The sequence below is a fragment of the Ciconia boyciana genome, chromosome 23 (assembly GCF_034638445.1).
Source record: "Ciconia boyciana chromosome 23, ASM3463844v1, whole genome shotgun sequence".
In the NCBI taxonomy this organism is placed as follows: domain Eukaryota; kingdom Metazoa; phylum Chordata; class Aves; order Ciconiiformes; family Ciconiidae; genus Ciconia; species Ciconia boyciana.
In genome coordinates, this window is record NC_132956.1 from 1,970,323 (window position 1) to 1,993,460 (window position 23,138).

At 53.1% G+C, this 23,138-nt stretch overlaps 1 protein-coding gene across 1 annotated transcript in view; it reads left to right on the forward strand.

The window, feature by feature from the left end:
* Positions 1-315: 315 nt before the first annotated feature.
* PLXNA2 (plexin A2) overlaps positions 316-23,138 on the forward strand; it is a 177,748-nt gene continuing 154,925 nt past the window's right edge. Inside the window, exons 1-2 of the mRNA XM_072844595.1 lie at positions 316-468; positions 21,662-22,916. Of these exons, the coding sequence (XP_072700696.1) occupies positions 21,729-22,916 (1,188 nt within the window). The 5' untranslated portion in view covers positions 316-468; positions 21,662-21,728. The remainder of the gene's footprint in view (positions 469-21,661; positions 22,917-23,138) is intronic.

Consider the following 23,138-nt stretch of genomic DNA (forward strand, 5'->3'; position numbering starts at 1 on the left):
GAGCCCGCCGCGCTTCCCGGTACCGCTCTTCCTGCGAGCGGGCGGCTGAGCCCCGCTGCCCGGCGCCGAGGCTGGGGAAGGGTTAAGCGCGGGAGCGGGGGCGGCGCGGGGGCGGGCGGCGGCAGCGGCGGGCGGGGAGCGCGGAGCGCGCCCGGGCTCGGGGCTCGGCGGGGAGCGCGCCCGGGCTCGGCGGCGGGCGGATGCCGGGGCGGCGCGGGGGAGGGCGGAGGGGAGCCGGGGCTCGCCGCCGTACTCGGGCAGGGGCTGCGGAGGCATGAGAGGCCGGCGGGGCTGAGCCGAGCCGAGCCGCGCCGCGCCGGGGGAGGCTGAGGGGCTGCGGGAAGGCGGAGGAGTAGCGGGCGCCCGGCCCTGGATCTCCATGGTGTCGGGGGCCGTGTGGATTACCCCGCCGTGAGCCGGGGAGTCGGCACCCCGAGGAGGCGGGCGGCACCGGAGCTGCGAGGTCTGGTGAGTGGCCGAGGCTGGCGAGGGGCTTCTGCCCCCGGGCATCCCCGGGGGCGCGGGGCATCCCCGGGCCTGGGGCTCCCCCGGGCATCCCCGCTGCCGCGGTCCCGGCGGCGGGCGGCCGGGGAGGTGCGGGGAGGAGGGTCGGGCTTGTCGCCCCGTGCCGACCGCGGCCCCTTCCCCGCGGCCGCCTCCCGCGGGTGACACGGCGGGCTGCAGACCGCGGGGCGGTGCTCGGCGGCACCGGCGCTGCCGCGGCGCGCCGGTACCCGGCCGTGCCCGGGGAACCCGCGCTGGGCAGCGGCTGCGCCCGGGAGCGGCGCCCGGAGGCGCTGCCGAGCGCTGCTTGCAGGGGGTAAAGAAATCCCTCTGGGTCCCCTGGTCCTGGTCATCTTCCTCCTCCTCCCTCCCCGGTCTGCTTTACGTGCCTATACGCGCTATACATGCATGTATTTTCTCGTCGATTCTGTTGTCGTTCGTAACCGCTCAGTCACGGTCTGGAGCAGTCAATGCACCAGAATAAACTCATTTCCGTAAAAAGTTACCGTTGGCAAGGAGGGACTCTTCTGAAAACACCCTTGAATCTTGGAAAAAATCCCCACTAAAACTTTCCTAAATCCTCGCAAGACCCTTTTTGAAAGGCAGCGAGGGGAGGGAAGGCAAACGCACTTGTGCTCCCTTAGGGAAATGCTAACTTCTGCGTGATGGTCCAAGCCTTCTCCAGCCCCGTGGCTCTTTGGATGGCGTGTGCTGGTCACAGCAGAGGCTGCTCTGTGCGAGCACTCGCGATGGCGCGCTGTCCTCTCTTGTCGTGACCTGCGTTTAACCTGGCACGGTCAGGCATTACAGGCTTTGTCTCCATTCAAGCTACGGCCAATACTTTCACGTTCCTGGAGGTGAAGTGAATGATGTTCAATTAATCTGTGTTCTAAGGGGTATCAGAAAGTCAATAGGTTAATATTAAGTGAGGTGAATAGTAAGTGGTAGAGGGAAAAAAGCCGTACATCTGTGACCTACAGTTCAAGACACTGGGTTGGAGGTGAGAGACCGTGAAGTTAGCAGAGTACTGCGATGTAAAAACCTACTGCTGACAGGTTTTCCCTGTTATTTGCTGAGCACTTGATGCTTCACTGGTGGCTTGAGTGTGTTTAATAGATCTCAGCTGACTTGGGGAGATGGTCTTGTCTCTCCTTCTCTGGATGGCTTCATTGATACGGTGTCTAAAAGTTAAATCGAATGACCTACTTTACAGCTGAAAGACAGATGCCTCAGAAGAAACCTGTGCCATCTTCAGAACAGATGTTTAGCTTTTTTCCTTTAGCACAGAGGTGTTAGATCCTTTAAAATGCAATTTTTTTTTTGTCTTTATTGCTGTCCTTTTGCCATTTGTTGTCACTTTGAGGACCCTCAAAGCTTAAATGTGATACTTTGGGGTGGTGCAGGGAACCGGATAAAATGGCTTTGATTTAAGGAACTTGGTGCAAGCAAGGAGCAATGTGAATGAACAACTGCTGTTGTGAAATGGCTTATCTAGCAAACCAGTCATCTTTCTCAACTCTTCTAACCATCTCCACAGCGCTTGTTGCAAGAAGATAAAGTAACCCAATTTACTCTTCATTGTCTTTATAGTGTTGTTTGATGTAATTAATTGTGGAGTTTCCCCCCGGCTTATAACAAGTTTGTGTGGTGGAAACAGGTAACAGATGCTGCGTAAGAGCTGCACACAATCCACTAATACGATAGAAACAGCTTTTCCCGGTGCTCCTACCACGCTTGGTCTTGCTCTTTGTGTTAACCCTGAGCTCCCCTGCCTCTCGGCGGAAGGGAACTTCAGCTGGATGCAAAAGGGAAAATGCAGAGCCAGGCTGGCTGTGGGAGCCCAGAGAAGAGGTGACTGCTACTGCCCTGTGCTCTTTAACTCTCTTCAGCAAATTGCATTAGTATGTGACAAATTGGCTTGCAAAGCAGCTAAATGGAAATGACATTTGGAGCAGTTTGCTGTGCAGACCCTGTGGTGTCTCGGGGAAACATGTGATTTGCAGTATCTTCCCGAGATCTCCGATTTAACTACCACTACAAGGCTTTCCAGAACTTACTTTGGGAACTCCTGTTGCAGCTAAATGTGGGAGGCTGGAGCATGTCTTGGAATAATTGCTCAAAAGCTAGGGCAGATGTAGGTGCAGACTGTCTCATGCCGTAGGCAGCTTGTATGAAGAATTGAACTAGGAAAGAAAGCAAAAGCTCATACAGAGAAATTGCATGGGGCGTGTGGCAAGAAGGCTGAAGGCGGAAAGCTGTGCTTGCTGTTAGGTGCCAACGCGATGCTTTCCTGTGGGAGCTGGGCTGCGTCTCAGAAGCACCTTTGTTCAGCTGAGGTTGTGTTAGTGACTCTCGGAGGAGCGGACTGCACTGTATTGCGACAGGAAAACGTACACCTGCTTCTCTCATCCCGCTTCTCTGAGCATATATGCGTCTGTTTGAACGTGGCAGTGATCAAGCTGTTTTAATTGGCCCCTCTGCAGTTTGAACAATAAATATGTAATGGGGCAGAGTGCCCCCCTCTTCCGCACGGCGTCGAGGCTGTCATTTTTGACGGGGAAGCGTGTGCTCTCTGCTTGCCTCGTCCCTGCGTGCTCGGGCGCCGCACTCGCTCCTGCTCCAGCCCATCTCTTGCAGCGTGTGAAAATTGCTCTCCTCCATCTGTGTTTGGCATCCTTAAAAAGAAAAAAAAAGATGAACCTGAGCATGCAGTGCTCCTGAGACAGGCCCCTTCACATTTCTAAACACTCCTGATTATTCAGCTAATCTTTATTTCATGGGCCTGTTACAAGAAACACAAACGGGGGAGAAAGTAGAAGGCGGTGACACATTTAAAATACACAAGAAAAGTGCTGGCAGGAATATAATCGTTCTTATTCCAGCAATATGAAATATTTATGGGCCTAAGTTGTGGCAAGATTCTCTGCCCCCCCCTCCCACCTAACTCTTTCTGAAACGTTTTCCCCAGTAAAATAGTAACTGGGGGTGCTGGCTGTGCTGCCAGCAGAGCCCCGTCCCCCCCAGCTGTCCGCACATGCAGCCAGGCATGGTGTCCGTCTGTCCATCCCTGCGGAAGGGACGGGAGGAGCGCAGCGCGCTGGCCAAGCTGCCCAGCTCGTGCAGGGAGCGGAGCGTTGTGTTACAGTCTGTTAACTCGAAATAATTCAGAAGCGTCCCCTCGGCGAGCCTGTGAAAAGCCCCCTTTGAGGTGCCCGTGTTTTGTAGGAGCCCGCTGCTCCCCCAGGGCATTCTGCTATTAATTCATTAGATCTGAGGGTTTTTCTCCGGCCCACCCCCCCCCCCCCCGGCAATTCAAACAGTGATGAATGGACAAAAATCCCTCAAGGGAAACATTTTTTCACTTAGTTACAAAGATTTCATGGCTAATTAGAGTAAATGTGGTTTTTAGAGTGTTAATCTCTTAACCAGCTTGGCTAGGAGGCCAAGGGGAGGGCAAGGGGGAACCATGGGGGAAAAGGTGCTCCCCAGTTCTTCCTGGGGCTGAGCCACAAATGCCGCTGGCCGGATCCCATGCGTCTGTCCCCAGGAGCGTCCTGCGCGCGACCTCCTTAGCTCTGCTAATTGGGTGCCCACCTTCCACGGCGCAGGGCGAGGGCACGGCTCGGCTGTGTGAGACTTGAAGGCGTTTTGGTCTGAGGAGGCCACGAGCTCTTTGTCTGCAAAAGTGGTGCAGAGGGAGCCTCCGGGATGAAAAGCAAAGCGGGAACAAAAGCAGAATTGAGGGCAGCGCGCTGTCCTTGGGCGGCAGAGGCGGCCGCCTGGGGCTTGCGTTCAGATTATTTCTCTGCAGTTAAAATATACGTATTTACTGTGTGGTTTAGTGCCAGCGAGGGAGGTAGGCTGCAAGCGCACCCAGCGAGCAGGGGGTGCCTCGGGCTGGACCCCACGTGCCGTCGCGCCAGCCCGGCTGTGGTTGTGATGCCTCCAGCCCGCTTTCTGCAGCGAGCGCCCAGGCTCGCTGGTGAAGGATATGGTCCGGGTGGCACGTTATTGTCAAAGGTAGATGTTTTGCTGATGGAAGTCATCCCCTCTTTGCTGCCGTGAAGGGGACTTATCCGTGATGTCTGCCGTCTTCTTTCTCCCTCCTCCTGTCCTTCCCGTCTGTGCCGCCTCCCTGGCATCTGCTTTTCCAGCCTGGTTTTGACTTTGCCCCAAATGGCTCTGGCAAAACCGGGCGAGTAATTCGTGAGCCGGCTCCCCATTGCAGCCCACCGCCCACCCTGGGCAGCAGGGCCGGCCGGCGGCTGGTGCAGAGAGAGCTCGGGAGGAGATGAGATGGGAGTGGGCTTGAAATTCCTCCTCATCCCACTAGAGGGGATCCTCTGGATCAGGCTGGTGGAGCCCGACTGAAAAATGAACATAAAACCAGCGACTGGCAAAGCTGCACTGAGATGCAGCCTCTGGCTGGTGTTGAGCCCCGGTCCCTGGGAGGGGGAACACGGGTTACAGTCTGAGCCGGCGCTTTGCTGAGGACAGCACTTGGGGGGGGGGGGGGGCAGGAGGATTTTAGTGCTTTTCAGGCATTCCCAGCCGAGGCAGGCTGGCTGTGGCTGCCTCTCCCTGCTCCCTGTCTGGGAAAGCGTGGCTCCCCAGCATGGCTTGTGGCTCCTCTGCCCAGTGTGGTCTGAGCCCAAGCGCTGGGAGCTGCTCGGATGGGGGCAAGGCTGCTCTAGCAGGACTTTACCAAGAAAGCACAAGTTTACCAAACACACGAGTGCAACATATGTCAGTGATGTACCTAATTTGCTGCGTGTTCTCTGCTGGGTTTTGAGTCTGAATTATGATCCATCTGTGCATTTCGGAGGGCCCGAGCGATGCTGTCAGCCTGGCGTTGGCTACAGGGATGCTGCCTGCTGCCTGGTGGGGGGCTGCCAGGGACAGGGTGCTGGGAAAGAGGTGCCCTCCCCTCCGTTATCGGATAGAGCCCATCTCATGTTTCTCACCGTAATCGCTGCTTCTGTTTGGGTGAAATCGAAGTGGGAGGTGGTGATGGGGGGGAATGAAAAGCGAGATAAATGTATCGTATTATGAAAATTTAATCCTGCTTAGCCTGGGCTAAAATTACATTCAGAGCAGGAGATAAAAGGCATCAGAGTCGTGTTATAAAAAGAGCCCAGATCATCTCAAAAGGCGGAGTGATAGCGAGCCTGGGAGAGCCCTGCCAGCCAGGGCCCCCGCCGTGCCAGGGCAGCGGGGCCAGCCCTGCCCCGGGACCAGCCCTGCCCGCTGCGTTGACAAAGCTCCGTGCGGGGAGGCACGCTCGGTGCCATCTCTCCACTTGGCAGCGGAGATGGTTCTTCCAAGAAACAGGTCCACTGGGGAAATTTTGTTACCAGCTGATGCATTTCTATGTTAGCTCCCTGCACTGTGTGCCTTCCCTCCTGTGGGTTCCTCGAAATCACGGTGCGGAGGGACGGCCCGCTGGTGTGATAGGCTCCTGTTTGGCTGGGGATCTCCTGAGACACAGGGGACCTGGAGAGGCTCTCTGCTCTTCAGAGGTCCTGCCTACCCCAGCCATTCCCTCTGCCCCTCTGTGCAGTGGCGGAGCCGATGGCAGCGACGGTGGGGACAGCCCGGAGCCTGTCCCTAGCCGTGTGCGGTTTCGGTGGGGGTCTGAGGGTCTGATGGAGGGCTCCTGCCCCTCCGGAGCCTCTCTGGAGCTGGCTGCATGTTGTGCTCGGTGTGACAGCAGCTTCCCAGGCAGGAACGTCCCTCGCAGCCCTTTTCCTGCTCTGGCATCACTTCCCTGCTTCATGAAAGTGAAAGGTGATGTCTGAGTAAATATTACACTGACCTCTCACCTCGCCGCCTCCTGCTGCTGTTGCTCCTTTCTCAGGGCTCATTAACGGAGCCGCCGGCTGACCCGGGGCTGTGCCGCTGAGGAGGGGGCTTGGCGCTGCGCTCGGAGCACGGCAGGGGCTCGGGGCTGGAGCACGAGCCCGGCGCCTCGCGGCTGGGAGCTGGACGGGAAGGGCCATCTCCTTCCTGGCCGCTGCCGAGAGGCTGAGCCTCCTCCCAAGCGCGGTAAGTGGATGTTCGATCGGCCTTTGCTCGGGCTCGGTGGGGAGCGGTGTGGGCTCTCCTGGTGGGTGCCGGTGCCACGTAGCACCGTAGCTGCGCTCGCAGCCCAGCCGTGGCCGCTAATGCTGGTGGAGGAAGGGGAGGTGCTGGTTTAGGGTGTTGCTGCTCTAGCAGAAGCCTCTGTGGGAACAGTTAACACCAGCAAAAATCTGTGTGAGCAGGAGGCTGTTCAGAGGAGTGGGTGCAGGCGGGAGGAGCTGAGCATGGAGCCAGCCTCTGCCTCTCCACGGTGACTTGGAGGGGCCAGAAGGGCTCCCTGAGGCTGGGCCAGTGGCTCCCGCCTGCCATGGCCTCGACTCGGGCATGGGGCTCCGCAGTGGGAGTGCTGGGATGTGCGGGGCAGGTGTGGGGGGAAGCCCTTGGGATGCACAGGCAAATCTTACTCCATTTTCCCAGTGAAGGGATGGTTGGATGGGGGAGCGATAGTCCTTGGAGAGGCCATTCCCTGCGTATATCAGGGAAGGTTAAAGGAAACAGCTTGTTTTGCTTTCAGCTCCTGGCTGGCTCTTAACAGCATTTGAAAAACAGGGGTTTTAATTCCTGCAGCAGCTCGATGTCAGGCTCCGGAGCCCCGTTTCCCTGTACCGTGTCTCGGCACTGGGGAAAACAGGAAACCTCTGGGGCAGCGCCGGGCTGTTCTCGCTCTGCCGCCCGTGACGCGCGCCGGGAAGGAAGCGGATCCACTGCGGCTGGTCCAGGAGCCGCCGTCAGACCCTGACTCAGCGTGGAACGAGTTCCTCGTGTTATTTCCAGGCTCAGTGAGCCTGGGAACAAATGCCTCCTGGAGAGATTTATGTGTAGTTTTTCTTCCGTAGCAGTTTCATGTCATCGGTAAGAGAGAGCTCGGAGCAATCCCTCGTGTGCGGCGTGGTGCGGTGGAGGAAACTGGGCATCCAGCGAGAGAAGGGCAGGAATCCGGAGGTGTGCGGGGGTTTTCCTCAGTGTTCATGCTTAACATCACTTTGGTTTGTTAACCTGGGAACGAGCTTTCAAAAAGTGAGTTTGAGCTCCAAGGTTTTGAGGTTAATTATAATACTTAAAGCAGTGGCTTTGAATTATTTTTATTTGCTTTGTGATTGTTGGGCTTTCAGAGTTTGCCTTGTCGAGATTTTCTTTATAGCCCAAAGTGGCTGTTTTTCTCCCCAGGAGTGGGAAGCTGAGGTTCTGGGAATTGGCTGTTGGAAAAGCAGGTGCCGTAATGAACATGCGTGTGTTGGTGGCCGGATTAAAACTTCCCAAGTCATGTTACTGAAACGGGTGATTTCCCACTTCTTTGAGAATATTACAAAAGCAGCAGCGAGTGCCACAGACCACAGCAGGCTGGTTGCTTGCCCAGGTAGCCAAATACAAGGGATTCACGTGTAGCCGGTTCATGTGAAGAGCTTTGTTCCCCGTGGCTGGGTAGATTTATGGATGTCAGAGCAGAGAAATGGTAAGTTGGCTGCTTAACAGGGATGTTACAGTTCAACTCCATAAAGCACGCAGGCTGTCTCCTTTACTCATTCATTTGCCAAGTCCCCAAAAAGTCGCAGTGACAGGAGCGGAGGATGGAGCACTGCCCTTATGATCATATTTCCTGCCTTTGCTGGTCTATGTCACAGCCTGTAATGTTATTTAAACAAACAAATAAAAAAAAGCCTGTGAATTTCCTTTTCATTTTTAATGGAAGTGCAAAGAGGTGGGGTGGGGAGGAAAAGGGAGCATGGCTGCAGGTTTCCTAACTGGCTAAATTATTCTTACGCTGAAAATTTGCCATCTCACAGGTTTTAAGTCTGTGCTGAAGCTAAAATATGGGGGCTCCTGCCTTCCTGGGTGTCGAGAGGGCCCGAGCGTGGTTGGGGTGTTGCAGCTCTGACTGTACGGTGCAGGAGCACGGTCAGGTCCCAGCATCAAACCCCCAACTCAGAGTTTCACTCCTGCTGCTAAGCTACTGCCGGGTATTCTGTGTGATTCAGGGGACAGCCGGGTGTGACTGTGCATACTCCGAGCACCTCTGTTATCATCCTGGGATTTGATGAGAAGTGGTTTTGTGGATGTAGTAGACACCTGCTTTATCAAAATTCACAAAAGCACAGGAGAGCGCCGGTTTGTCGATGTACATGGGTGCAGACTTTACCTGTACTACTGCAGGCCCCCAAGCATTTCTTCTGCTGTTTTCATTTTATTAAGTGTTGATGCTGAGGGTAGGGCACAAGTAAGAATGAAGATGCCCAGATCCCTTCCTCTGTTCAGCCATTGACTCTGGGAGATGCAGGGCAGCCAGAAAGGCAAGACTGCTTGCTGAGGCCAGCCTGCGACGTGAGAGCTGGTTTTTCTTTGTTATTTTTCCGAGTCGGTTTATTGTATATGGAGTGCTTTCCAAAGATGCTGCTTACATACTTATATGGGGGATAAGCTCTTCTCAAAATCTGGAGTAAGCAAGTTGGGAGTAAGAGCTTCTCAAAGTCCACCTTGGAATGAGAAATGCTTTTTTGCCCTAAACTTGCTAAAAATTCTGACCTTTGATGTCTGCCCCTCTGTATTTCCGAATCAATTTTACATTACGGAGGCATCATCCGTGGTGTTAGAGAAGCTGGAAGGGCCAGATGAAAAACATCCACAGTAAGTAATCTATTTGGCTGAGATATGATGCCGCAGCAAAAGGTTCGCTGCAGGCTATTTCTCTCCTAGTTGTTAGACAGTTTTCTCTGTAGTTCGCAAGGAGTTAATTGCAGCGGCGGTGATGAGCCCTTCTCTGATCAGTGGACTGGGGTATGTTTGGCTGCCAAATGGGGAGCCTTATGGAGCAGGAACTGTGTTAAAGGCCCGTTTGGTGGTCACAGGTTTGGAGCGTCTTTAAAATCTCATAGCAACCAAGGAGCATGGGCAAGCACTCCGGAGTTCACTGGAAGAAAGAGGCAGGAGCCTCTTTGCTTGTCCACTGGGATATAATAAGGTGCTGGTACAAGTGCTTGCGTAACTGGGCTTTTCAAGGCATAAATTCTGTGACGGGGCAAATCTATTCCATCGGTTCCACCAAATAAATTTTCTGACTTGGAGGTGGCTACAACTTGCCTTGGGCTGAGCTGAAAAGTGCTAGAACAAATTCTCGGAAAGAAACAAAAGCAGAGGCTCTTTTAAGGACTTCCAAGGATGTTGTATAACTTCTTTAAAAAAAAGAAGCCCTGCCCAGGGTACTGGGTCACTGGGAGGCTTAACCTCAGGAGTGACAGGTTGGGTGGGATCAAAATGACTTTGCAGATGGAGTTTTTAATTTCTGAGTGTGAATTCAGCAATATGGTTTTTTTAACCATTCGCTTCCTTGCAGACTTGTACAAAATGAGCTGTATGTCAATCCTATTCTTGATATGAGATCTAATTTACTTTTAAGTAAAGGTACGGCCTCCCTGGGTGCGAGTCCTGCCAGCACAGGGCTGTGGGCAGCTTGCCTTCCCCGCCAGTGCATGCTCTCGCGTTGTCCTTTACGTGAGCTGCAAAGACCTATTGAAAACCAAACCATTTTGGCTTAATTTCATTCTCCTCCCAAGATTTTAAAAAAGAATGTTTTTCCTACAAACAGTGCAAATTTTAACTTGAGAAAAAGCAAAATATTGACTAATTTGTTCATCCCTGACAATTCCCGTTATGTTCTCTGCAAATTTCCATTATAAACGCAACGCTTTGCCAGATTATCTGCTTTAGCCATCTTGTTACTGAAGAGGATATATTAATTTCCTTGTCATTTAGTTTTTCTGATGTATGTGGGATCATTTGGTTAAGTGTTATGAATCTTAATGTAAATCAGTTGGGCCCTGCTTTGGGCCTCTAAAAAGACAATGGAAGCAGCACTGAAGTGATCCTGGAAAATGCACCAATTTTCCTCAGAGCTGCATGGAAACTCAAATTTGGGTGCGGAGAGAGTTTCTTTTTGACCAAGCATCTCAACCCTGTTGTTGCAGTGGAAGTTCTGCAGCTCTCAGGCCGATTATATAGCTCAAATCATTGAGTTTTGCCTTGGTTTTGTCCCCAACAATCCTGATGAATTTGATATAAATGTATTGTGGATCTGGAAAAACAACTTGTGGTTGTAAAGGAGATAGGTATAAAATTGAACACCTGAAAGTATTCCTGCAGCCCGTGCTGGTTCTCGTGTGTTGCTTTGCTCCGCTGTATTTTGTAGAGCAAACTCATTTGCTGCTGCAGCCTTCCTCCGGTCTGCCGAAGTATTGGTGAAGTCCTGCAACAAATTCAGCTGTAGCTTCTCTCCCTTCTAGATCCTCTGTATGTTTTATGGAATCAAGGAAATTTCATTATCAGTTCTTAATCCATCAGCCCCTCGGTGATGTACCTGGTCGGGGTGATGAGGTGGTGTCACTCCACGTGGACCATGGGCACTGGCCCGTGCCTGGGCATCTGCCGTGCCCCAGCGCTGCCCCGGGAGCTGGGAGTGGCAGGGATGGGGACCGCTGCTGTGCTCGGATGGGACCGGGGCCAGGGCGAGACAGCTTCCACAGAGGAGTGTTGAATTAAAGGGTGTGCGAGGAGCTCTCCAGGCAGGCAGGCTTGCTGCATTCCTGTGAAATATGGCCTTACAAGTCCTTGAAGGATTTATTGTTTTCCGGGCACTGCTGGATCCAGTCCGATAGGCTGGATATAGGAAGGAAATGACTCAGTTGCTCTACAGACAAGTGCAGCTTTGAAATTCAAAGAGGCAGGAGACAGCTGAGAGGCTCCAACTCATTCCCATCGGGAGGCAGGTCCTTGTGTGTCTGTTATTCTTTGTGCACAGCACTTGGGGGTCGCAGCCGGGACGGGGCAGCGGGTGGGGAGGGAGAGGAGGCTCTGCTGGGCAGCGGTCACGCTGCGAACCAGCCGATGGCTCGAAACCCCTCGGGCACGAGGACACCACGGGAGAGCAGGTGATGGCAAGTGAAGCTGGGGGCCGGCGGAGGGGAGAGGGCTGCGGCACCGCTGCGAGGCCGGTCTGCGGTGGTGGGAGCAGCTGCCGGGCTCCGCGCCCGCCTGACCATCGCCAATCGATTGCCGCGCCGGGGGCACGGCGTGGGGCAGAGCTCGCAGCAGTGTAACGGCTTTCAGGTTTTCCGAGGCATGTTTCCCACCCACAGCAGGGTGGAGAAGCACAGTGACCCTCCCTGCGGACGTGCCACGCGAGGAGTTTGGGTGCTCTGGCTCCCATATCTCCTTTTCTCTTGCTCGTGTTGTCTGGAGCTGGCCCCACGGTCCCTGGTGTTTGCAGTCTGGTCTGAACTATACAGGGATTTGCCACAGCAAGTGGAGAGGTGGTAATGATCTGGCAAGACGAGCTCAGAATTTTAGGACCTTTTAGGATTTTAGCCATCAAGGTGTCCAGTCCCTCTTTAGCCTCGTGCTGTAACGTCTGGCTGATGTCAGACGTGGATGTAAGCAGATGCTTTCTCCATCCTATTATCAGCTTGGTTGGAGAGAGAGAAGTTTTTAAATGACAGAAAGATCCTTAGCAAAGAAACAAGAGTTAGTGTTAAAAATAAAGAAAACAAGACAGCTTGTTTCATCTAAACAGAAGGGTTATTAAACAGGCTTGAATTAATCAGTGATCTGCCAGAGCTCTGAAATTGAAAAGCAGAGTAGAGGAGCATGGAGCAGATGAGTGGGAAGAAGCCACTTTCTCGGGTAGGCATCGATGTCCAAATGCTGTAGGAGAGGAGATGATGTTCAGTTGATGGTGGGAAGGAGCTGAGATGGCTCCAGGCTTTGGGGTCCTTGGCTGGAGCTCGGCGCAAGGCTGGGGGCACCTGGCTGCCAGCACTGGGACCCCCCGGCACTGATGGGCAAGACCCGCCGGGATCCTGCCAGCGACCAGCCACTGTCCCCGTGGCCGCGAGCTCTGCGGTGGTCGCTGCTTGTCATGCTTGGTGAAGCAGACTGGGCAGGGAATGAAGACGCTTTACGTTTCCCAGGATTCGGGCACCTCGAAACACTTTCAAAAACTGCGTCAAGCACCCCAGTGATGCACTGAACGGGGCAGGCAACCCTGTGTAAAGAGGCTTTGGTAGGTAAAGGCCCTTCCTTCGTGTTGTTGACAAAGCTGGTGTTGCTTGCAGTTCATAGCGCATACTTCCACTAAGACAGGTCTGACGAGAGCTGGTTAATGGTCCCTGAAGGGTTCTTCAGTGCTATGTGGCTCTCTCCTGCATCAACCTGTCGCTTCAGTTCTCTTGTTAATTTAAGGGCTTTTGCAGTTGTGTTCTGCCTTTCCAAATCCTTGTGATCCCACGGTGGTACCTGTGTGATAATTTCTTCCACTTCTGCGGTGGGAATGCCAGCATTGCGTCTGGCAGCTGAAACCTGTAGCGAAGCAGTGAGCTGACGGTGCTGGTCGCGCAGCAGGGATGAACCTCTCCCTTTGCGTGTTTCTCCACTTCTCGTCCCGACGGCTCCTGCCCCGGTTCGGTGCCATCCCACCCCTACCCTCCCCGTGCGATGGGGGAAAGCGCAGTGGTGGACAGCACGATGTGGGTTTGACTTGGTCGTTATTGCTCATAATCTGAAAAGATAATCCTGCTCTGGAGCAGCATGGAGCATCACAACCAGTAAACACCCCGGAATGGGGAAATGTGCCTGAATGTACACACAGGCAGTGGCGTGGTCTTAATAATTTCAGCGCTGCTGGCTGAGTGAAATCTATAGCTGCACAGTTGGGGATTCAGCATCTCAGAACCTAATTTTAACAAATGTACAATTTCCTGGTTTACTTAGGTAACAGCACTGTGGCTACTGTGTAAATACATCTGGCTGCCGTAGGGAATGTTGGGGATAACGAACACCACTTGCTGTACAGGGCTGGCACAGCCAAAGGATTTCTGTTTCAGGATTTCTGTTTAATGGAGTGGCTGGGGACCCATTTAATTTGAAGCTGGGGTTCTTCACTTGCCTGTGGTGCACTTGGAGTGAGGCCAGGAGAAGCTGCTGCTTATTTTTCTCCTCCAGTTCGGTGGCCGCTCTGTGATCTTCCCTCGTGCTGCACTGTAATATTCTCTTGTAATAAACTGCAGCTGGATGTCACCTGGGGAGAGAGTGCTGGGCTGAGGCTCAGGAGATAAAACTCCTAGCTTTGCCACTGGGACCTTTTGACTAGCCTTGGGCAAATCATTTAATCGTTTAATCTGCTTGCACCTAAGGTCACCATCCATTAAATTCTATTTTGTTGGGAATAAAGTCCATGAGTGATCAAACGATGTTCAGGTGCACCAGTGAAGAGGCGTGGATAAACCTCAGTCCATCAGAACTCGGGTAAGAAACTAGAAAAAGCACTTTCTAAGGGACATACTGGCCTAGATTGCCTGGAGGGGTTGTGGACTCTGTTTCTGGAGGTCTTTAAGGATGGTTTAGAGAGACATCTCTTGAATTATGATTACAGCTGCTCCTTGCAGCAGGAGACTGGATTAGAGAATCACAACTTTCTGGCCACAAATTTGGATGATTTAATGTTATCTGAAGCCATTGGCCTGTTTACACAGGTTTGGATGAAACTGAGACTTCCCAAAACTTGAATAAAGCAGCTATGAAACGTGTGTGTTATGTTTTCCCTTTGTGTCATACTTCAAGGCAACCAGGAAAATAAGGATCTCTTCTGCTCTGTGCTCCAGTGCATGGTGGTGTTGGCAGCCTTGGGTCTGTCCTCAGGGACTGCATGGTGGATCAAGTCCTCTTTTCCCAGCACCTCTCTTGATGCAAGGTAATTTATAAGCTATTTCACAGCAGTGTACTTGAAGCTCAATAGCTGCCAGCTGGGGTTTCTCAGATAGCAGGTGTCAAGTATCAGCACAGGGAAAGAAAAAGGTGTCTAATTTCTGCCACCTAGGTGTCCTAGGTTGATTATGAATTTTTCTGGACGTCTTTTGGGGTTGGTGGGTTAAATGTCTCCAGCTGCAATGCACAGCTGGGTGTGAGCCACGCCAGAGCCACAGCTGCGGTCCTGCTTTAGATTTGCCAGAGGAGCCAGTGCTCCCTTGGAGACAGTGATGATTTTGTCAGTGTTAAAGAAGTGCCTCCTTGCTGTGTCGCAGGGATGTTTCAGCATCCTTGGGGGTCAGAGGTAGCTGTGCCCGTGTTTGCTTGTCACCACTGTCAGGGGAGAGTAGCCCTGCTCTGCTGAACAGCCTCTGCTCAAAGAGTTTATGAACAGAGGCGCACCAAGAAGCTCTAAACCAGTCCCTTACACATACTTTACTACAGCAGTTTATGCCTGGTAACTCCCTTTTGAGTCTTCCATCGATTGAACATCCGAGTGCCTCGTGTATGAGAGCATTATTCCCATTTCACAGGTGGGACAGCTGAGGCAGAGAGCAACGCGCCTTGTCCAGGTCTATTCAGCAAGTCTGGGACAAAGCCAGGAGTAATGTCAGACCACTGGTCAGGGTGCTGCGCCATGCTCTCCAAAATGCAGTTGCAAAGATGAGGCTTACAGGGGGTTTCTCCCTGGGATTTTCTGTTTCTCTTTACCACAGACCTGTTGGGATGTGTGTGCTCAGGAGGCAGATGGGGGGGAGACGTGGCTTATCCGGTATGCGTTGTATAAACAATATCTGAGGTCTGGACAATATGAACAAATTTTGTGCATAATTCATGCAATCGTGTTTGTTATCAGGGAAATGCCTTTTCATGGCTGGGTTTCGTTCTTCCCCTCCTCTTCCTTGTCCCAGGGCTGGAGGAAGCAATAATCACAATGCTGTATTTTGCCCTCTTAACTCTTTCTCAGAAAGCTGCCGAGCCTGTCAAATACCATCCCTGTGAATAAGCAGCTCCAGGGAAGCAGGGACGCGGCTCTCAGCACGGTTCCTGCCTGCGGCTGCCAGCACAGCCCTGCGGAGCCGGGGACAGGCACGGCCAAGGGGCTGCGAAGCAGAAGGCACGAAGGTGGTTTTCAGCCTGATACCCAAAGGGTTCAGTATTGCAGGTTATGCTGTAGGAAAGGCTTGGTATTCGTCATCCCTGTGGTTCAGTAAGCTCTGCAGAGACCTCGGACCTGCTGCCAGGCACCTTGCTGGTGATTTACAGCTTGCTCTTACTGTTGTTAGAGTCAAAATATACTTAAAAAAAAAAAAAAGTTGCTAGGAGCTCTCCTCGTTGCTTGGTATTACAAAACTGCAGTTACTTCACATCAAGCTGCTGGTAACTTCAGTTGGTGTCAAACTCTGGAGCAAACGATTGAGCTGGCTGTTGCTACCTGGGTTTAAAACGCCCCGTTGCTGCACCGCAGGCTTCCTCGGCGCTGCTGCCGCAGCCTGCGATGGGCGCTGGGGCTCCGGCAGCCCTGCTCCAGCACGGCTGGGAAAACCCTCTGCTCGGGGCTCGAACGTGCCAAGGCTTCTCTTGCTGGAGAAAGAGGCAAAGACACTGAGGGCAGGGAAGGGGCTCGGGCGAGCGGGTGTGCAGGTTTCTGCTGGGTAAGGGGGGGATTCAGCAGCGTGGGCTCGTCTGGCTGCTGTGGCTCGGCCGAGGAGGCAGGACTGAGACCCAGACCTCCGATCCCGGCGGGAAAGGTCCCAGAGCTCAGAGATGCTTAGATCAGTTTGGCTCACAGCTTTTGTCGAATTCTAACCAAACAAAACTATTAATTATTGTAAGGTCTTCCTCCGTAGCTGACAAATGTGTCCTGAATATCACTTCTTCAAAGGGGATAAATCACTACGGCAGCTTTAATGGTTGGAAATGTTTCATAGAAAAATTCCCAATGGCCTCCAGGAGGGATGCAGACCCAGCATGCACGTTCTCACTTGCTACAAAGAAACGGCCAAGCTCTCGGCTTTTATCCCTCATTCCACTTGGCAGATACGATATGGAGCCAATGCAAAGAGAAAGGGTCAGGCTGGTGCAAGGGTGAGGTTGTTCCAAATGGTTTGTTCTTGTATTTTAGTTTATATAGTGTAGCCTGCCCTTTTGGCGACCCTTTTGATAATTCTGGGGGACTTCTGACAGCCCGGTGACCTGCAGGGGAGGTCAGCAGTGCGAGCCAGCCGGTCTCCCTGCTCCCGGCCTCGCAGCAATGAATCTTTTTTGACTATAAAAAGCAAAAAGGGCAGAATCCGCCTCCAGCTTAGAAAGCAATCATGGGCCCGCTGTCCCCCTCCCCGCAAGCTCAGTCATTTCTCAGGAGGCTTCGTTCTGTGAGGCAACTCCCCGAACTTGTGTCGCCTTAGGAGAAAAAAACGTAGTGGGTTTTATTGCCCTCTCTGCTCCCCCTTTGTGGGGTGCTTGGGGACCCCCGTGGCCTCCGGGCCGGGAGCGATGCAGGGACGGGCTAGGAAAAGCACATGGCACGCGGATGCTGAGAGCTGGGGCCGGGAGGGCGGAGGTGAGGATGCTGGGGTTGGCGCAGACGCGTTCGCTGTGTCTTGGAGCGCAGGGGCCGTGGGAGCTGCCTCCTGCGGAGGGGAGGGAGCGTCCCAGGCACACAGGACCCGACGGAGCAGAGGGGCTGGGCGAGGGCTCAGCAGTGCTGGCGTGGGGCTGTGTGTAAATCACCGCTCGCGAGACCAACCCTCTCCCAAAAGAAAAGATGCCGGCACCACGAAGCAAACGCAGCTGCCGCACTGGTGACATCAAAATTGGTCCTTTGATCCGTTGTTTTTTTTTCCACAGGAGATTCTCTTTTTGGTTTTGCTTTAATTTTCCTTTTTCGCTCTTCCCCCCCCCCCCCCCCCCGTGCATAAAATACCACTAATGACAAACCATGGTGCCCATGAGTGAGTGACAGCTGAAATAAGAGAAATGACTAATCGGGCCTCCTGAAGCCCTGTCGCATGGAGATTAAATGAGCCCTTTTTTCTTCCCCCCTCAATGAGAATCATGGGCATTTGAATAATAATATTATAGTCTCCATTAGGATGACAGTGGGGGAAAAAAATCGGCTCAGACCTGTGATTATTCCTTCAATCTAATAATTATTTAAATACCAGATAACTCCTTTCAGCCTAATTGAGGCCTTTCAGCTGCTTGGGTTTATATTGTGTCCCTGAATTTACTCTCTCTTTCACCTTGCGTTACTAATAGCTTCAGATTGCTTTTAAGGCCATATTTTAAACTCGCTTCCAAAAAAAAGAGAGAAAAAAATTAATGGTCAATTAGTATTAAGGATCAGAGTTAAAATTGCCCACTCTCCTGTTTCCCTGGAGTTTAACTCCCCAGCTGTACTCGGCCATCCCCAAACTCTTCCGCAGGGCATGCACTGGGCTTCTGTGGATGCTCGGTGTCTGTGTCACCGAGCGCTGTGTAAGCCGTGTCCCGCACCCACGCGCTGCCCGCCTGCCCACCTCGGCCCGGGGTAGCGGGGAGCCGGCAGGAGCTGCTCCCGCGGGGGGGACGTGGAGCTGGGGACGGATCATCGTCCCCTGGCTCCGTGGGGTAGGATGTCAGTTCACGGCCATGCTCTGTCATCTTCAAATAATGTTTGAAAGCGCAGATTCTTCTTCCCGGATGATCTCTCTTGCCTTTGGCAGTGACTGTTCACAAATACTCTGCAAAACCTCCACTGTAAGGCACTGCATAGAAGTTGGGCTTCAGCTGACAGCTCTGCTGCACAACAGCTCCAGCCTGGCTCTGGCTTTGGTACTGGCTCTGAATGAAAACGCTGCTGGAAAAGATATAAAACTGCTGCGGTCTAAGTGAAGAGCTTCTGTTGTCCCATATGTATCTAAAATTTAATTATTTAAATGTATTAATTTCTAGCTTGCACTGTTCTTTTCTCACTTTGCAATGGAACAACTTTTTAAAAATTGGAAAGCTGCAGAGCAGGAAAACTGTTGTGTGCCGAGCTTTACAGCGGAGCCTCCCCGTTCTCTGCAGAATCTCTTTCACTTTCTGGACTTCCCTTGAACCAGAGCCCTCTGCTCCAGAAGCATCTCTTCTTCCCAGGGAATGAGAAACAGAGGTAGGCTTTATTTTTGGGCTGCTGTTAGGGAGGGACGCTTTGGCCTTGGAGGAAAGCCCGTTTGTGCTGCCCAGGGCAGAGCCTGCTTTCTCTGTGCCCTTCGGCGCTGCAGCCACCGCCTCTGTGCCCTCCCCAAGGCAAGGGGAGTTGGCGTGCCGCGTCCAAGCACTTGGCTGGGGCACTGCGGTGCTTGAGGTTTCTTGTGCATTGATCTGGAGGTGCTCTGCCACTGACTTGGCTGCTCCGCGGGACTCCCGTACCTGCAGCTCTCGTGGCAGCTTTCCTGGGCTCCTCTTGGGCTCTTCCATGGTGCGGGGTTCCCTGTGCGTTTATCGGCCACCGGCTGGCATCTCCCTGCCAGCGACACGCGCGGGCTTCTCTGTGTCTTGGGCTGCAGTGCCGTGCTATACAAGAGCAAAGCTGCCGTGAGATCCCGGTGCCCGTGATCGGGTTGGTGGTGCCCACCATGGGTCACCAGCAGCCCTGGCTGGGTGGGCAGCATGGAGAGCCTTCCTCTGAGCAGATCCTCGGTTTGATTTGTGCCCTTTTGAAAAGATTCTCGATTCAGAGAACAGTTGTGGGATGTTCACTCGGAAATTTAATGAGAAGAGCCGGGGAGGTCACCCTGGTGCTGTTGTGGCACATTTGGGTCCGCAGCGCGGGCGGCTGCTTTCTGCCACAATCATCCAAACAATAATAAGAATGCAGCAGCGTCTGCGTCATAGCTGGGAGAGAGAGAAAGTGCTTCAGCCAAAGGTGGAAATTAAGAGACTGGAAATAAGAAGCAAGCAGCCGGGGAAATGTATCCCTGAGCAGAATGAGAAACCCATTACCGCTCTCTTTCTCCTGTCTTGTCAGTGACACCGAGACGTGCAGCCCAGGGACACAGCTCCTTTGTCACCTTTCAGAAACACCCGTCTCCGGCTCCCGGCGTTAACAAGCCTAAAGAGTGCCCATTCGGTGACACTCGCTTATGAGCTCAGTGTAGGTTTTCAGCAGTGTGAATTATTTTAAATACCAAAACGGAGATCAGCATCAATCAAATTGGTGGCTGCCCGCAGGTGAGGACAGCTGAGCGTGGGCTGCATTAGGGAGCAGCCTCCTGCATTTGCACACAGGGCAGGGCAGAAGAGTCAAATTTGCAAAGTGCAAATTTCTCCCCGGCGCGTGTGCTTGGGGCTTGCCCAGCCGTGGAGAGTGGTGACGGAACCTCGGTGTGGCGAGGGCAGGTGGCTCGTCCTCAGCCTCTTACCAGAGCTGGTGGGACCCTCTGGTGCTGTAAGGTGGAGAACATCTCTCCCCAAGGCAGGCTGAAATGGTTCCTTTGATGATCCAGCCTGGAGCATGTAAGGAATGCATAATTTGGGATAAAGGAGAACTTTGTGATGGTTTTTTGAGTCCAGGTGGTCAGACACATCTGTGGTGATGAGCAAGGTTGAGGTCAAGGCAGGAGTACAAGCCACAGTCAGGTCTGGAGATGATAACAAGGATGAGACACAATCCAGTGACCTCCAGGCGTGTCTGTGGTGACAAGGGAGGTGCAGAGCCCCGGTGCAGGGACGCTCTCAGGGCCCTTACGTGGTGCCTGCCTCAGATCGTTGTTCTGCTGGCCCCACAGCTCCTCTGAGCAGCTCCACGATCTGGGTCCTTGCTGCCTGGCAGGGTGCTTGGCTGGCATCGCTTCCAGCTGCTCTATGGGAGCCCAGGGTGGTGCTGGAGGTCCAGGGCTGAGCTGGGAACAGAGCTGATGCCTCCTGTGTGGGATGGTCCAAGCTAGACTCCCCTTAGGTGAGATAGATATGGAAATGCATGGATTTGCATTATCTTTAACGTTCATATTTTTGCTAGGGGAGTCTGCCATCTTCGCAGAGGTGCTAGGTGATGAGGTGGAGCCGGCAGAGGGTTGTAAGGGTCCTCTTCAACAGCTGCTGTGTCTGCACGCGTGTGCACGCTGTCCGGAAGGGCGGATGGAAAGCTCTGATGTAAACATGCCTCGCGCAGCCAGAGTCTCTCCGAGGCGAGCGCCCGTTTCCTAAGGAAATTCCAGCCTGGTGATTCCTACTGCAGCCTGGCAGCCGCCTGCGTGAGCAGGGAGGATGGGGATGGGGATCAGCGGGGCTCCAGCCATCCCTCGGGCCTGAATGAGGTCTGGGTGCTTTGGGAGCACCCACAAAAACAAACAAACAGCAAACCAACAACAACCAAACCTGTCTGTGTTTCTTGCCTCATTTCCACATAGATTTTGGCCAGAGATCTCCAGCTCGAGTCTTACCTCGCCTTGTCCGTATGAGTGAAACAACGTTAGTTGAAGGAGATTCTGCTTCTGCCTGTTATCCATAGAGCTATCGGGAAGGGCGTATGGGTGGTTTGGTTGGCATCGGGTCTTTTGGACCCAGTGTCCAAGCTGCTGCTTTGCGTGGGGTTCAGTCATCACCTGGAAGTTTTGTCAGAGCAGGAACTTTGTCCAAGGCTCCCAGACCGGTAGCTTCTCCCCTGCACGTGGTGCTGCTGGCAGTGTTTGTTGCTGATCTAACCAGACGTGCCCCCACCCTGGTGGCAGCTGATTTTCAGCAGTGGGGTACCTTGTGAAGGCTGTGAGAAGTTTCCTCCTGAAAAGCACCTGCAGAGGTACTTCTGGCTCGGGGGAGTGGTGGAGGGGAGGTGGTGACGGCTTTGGTGTGTATATGTTTAATGAACTTGCCTGCATGAGACTTCTTCCTCAGGTTTCCAAATTAAATCATAGAGGATTTAAAGGTAGAAAACACCTCTTATTTCCTCTGTTGCTTCCAACAACATACCCTGCAGGAGACATCCTTTTAGCCAAGGTTGCAGATTGATGGTTGGGTGTGCGAGCTGCGGGCTTTGTCTTGGGCTGAAGCTGATTATCCCTTCCCATGGCTGAGCAGAGTACATTATAAACAGCTAAACCACATAACAAATTAACACACAGAAGCTGAACCAAGTGGCAAAACATCAAGCCTGAACTGTTTACCAATAAGTTAGGAGACCTGCTTAATTCTTGTTGGGCTTAGAGATGTCCTCACTTTATCTCAAGGACTATGTAATTAGAAAGTCTCCTTTGAATTTTATCTGCAGGGCACACTGGATCTAATCCTCTGCTCTGTGTGTTTTCTTTTCTTTCCCCAGAACCATGTGAGGGACATTGTTGGGGCACAGGACACACGCGGGGAACACAAAGTTTGCCTTTCCCAGGATGGATCAGAGGAAGAACTGGCCTCGGGTACCGGACTCCGATGGCTGGTCGGTGGCTTTGCTCTGTCTCTTCCTGGCATCGCTCTCCCGAAATGTGTCCAGCAATGCCTTGTTCAGCACTTTCCACTCTGAGAACTGGGACTGGACGTTCAACCACCTGACTGTCCACCAAGGCACCGGAGCAGTCTATGTTGGAGCTATCAACAGGGTTTATAAGCTTTCGGGTAACCTGACCATTTTGGTGGCTCATAAAACTGGTCCTGAGGAGGACAATAAATCCTGCTACCCACCCCTCATCGTCCAGCCGTGCAGCGAGATCCTCACCCTCACCAACAATGTCAACAAGCTGCTGATCATTGACTACTCTGAGAACCGGCTGCTGGCTTGTGGCAGCCTCTACCAGGGGGTCTGCAAGCTGCTGCGCCTGGATGACCTCTTCATCTTGGTAGAGCCCTCGCACAAAAAGGAGCACTACCTCTCCAGCGTCAACAAGACGGGCACAATGTATGGTGTGATCGTGCGCTCGGAAGGTGAAGATGGAAAGCTCTTCATTGGCACAGCGGTGGATGGGAAGCAGGATTATTTCCCCACCCTCTCCAGCCGCAAGCTTCCCCGGGACCCAGAGTCATCAGCAATGCTGGATTATGAGCTCCACAGTGACTTTGTCTCATCCCTCATCAAAATCCCCTCAGATACCTTGGCACTTGTTTCGCACTTCGACATCTTCTACATCTATGGTTTTGCCAGCGGCAACTTTGTCTATTTTTTGACTGTCCAGCCAGAGACCCCAGAGGGTGTCTCCATCAACTCCGCCAGCGATCTCTTTTACACGTCTCGCATCGTCCGTCTCTGCAAAGACGACCCCAAATTCCACTCCTATGTCTCTCTGCCCTTTGGCTGCATCAAGGGGGACACGGAGTACCGCCTCCTGCAAGCAGCGTACCTCTCCAAGCCAGGAGATGTGCTGGCCAAGTCCCTCAATATCACAGCCCAGGAGGATGTCCTCTTTGCCATTTTCTCCAAGGGACAGAAGCAGTACCATCAGCCACCCGACGACTCTGCACTCTGCGTCTTCCCCATTCGCACCATCAACGCTCAGATCAAGGACCGCCTGCAGTCCTGCTACCAGGGGGAAGGCAACCTGGAGCTCAACTGGCTGCTGGGGAAAGACGTCCAGTGCACTAAAGCGGTAAGGACGCTCCAGCTGTTGGCTGTGGTGGCCCTTGAGAACCGGTATCGATGCCTGGCCCGGTGTCATGTGAGCTTGCAGAATAGGATCAATCTTTCTGTGCCTCAGTTTCCCTGAACACCAAACAGATGTAGTAGTCCTTTTCCTCTTTAATCCCTGTTGTTATCAGACAGTGATGACAATGAAAGGAAGGGGTAGCATTAAGGCAGATAAATAAAGGTG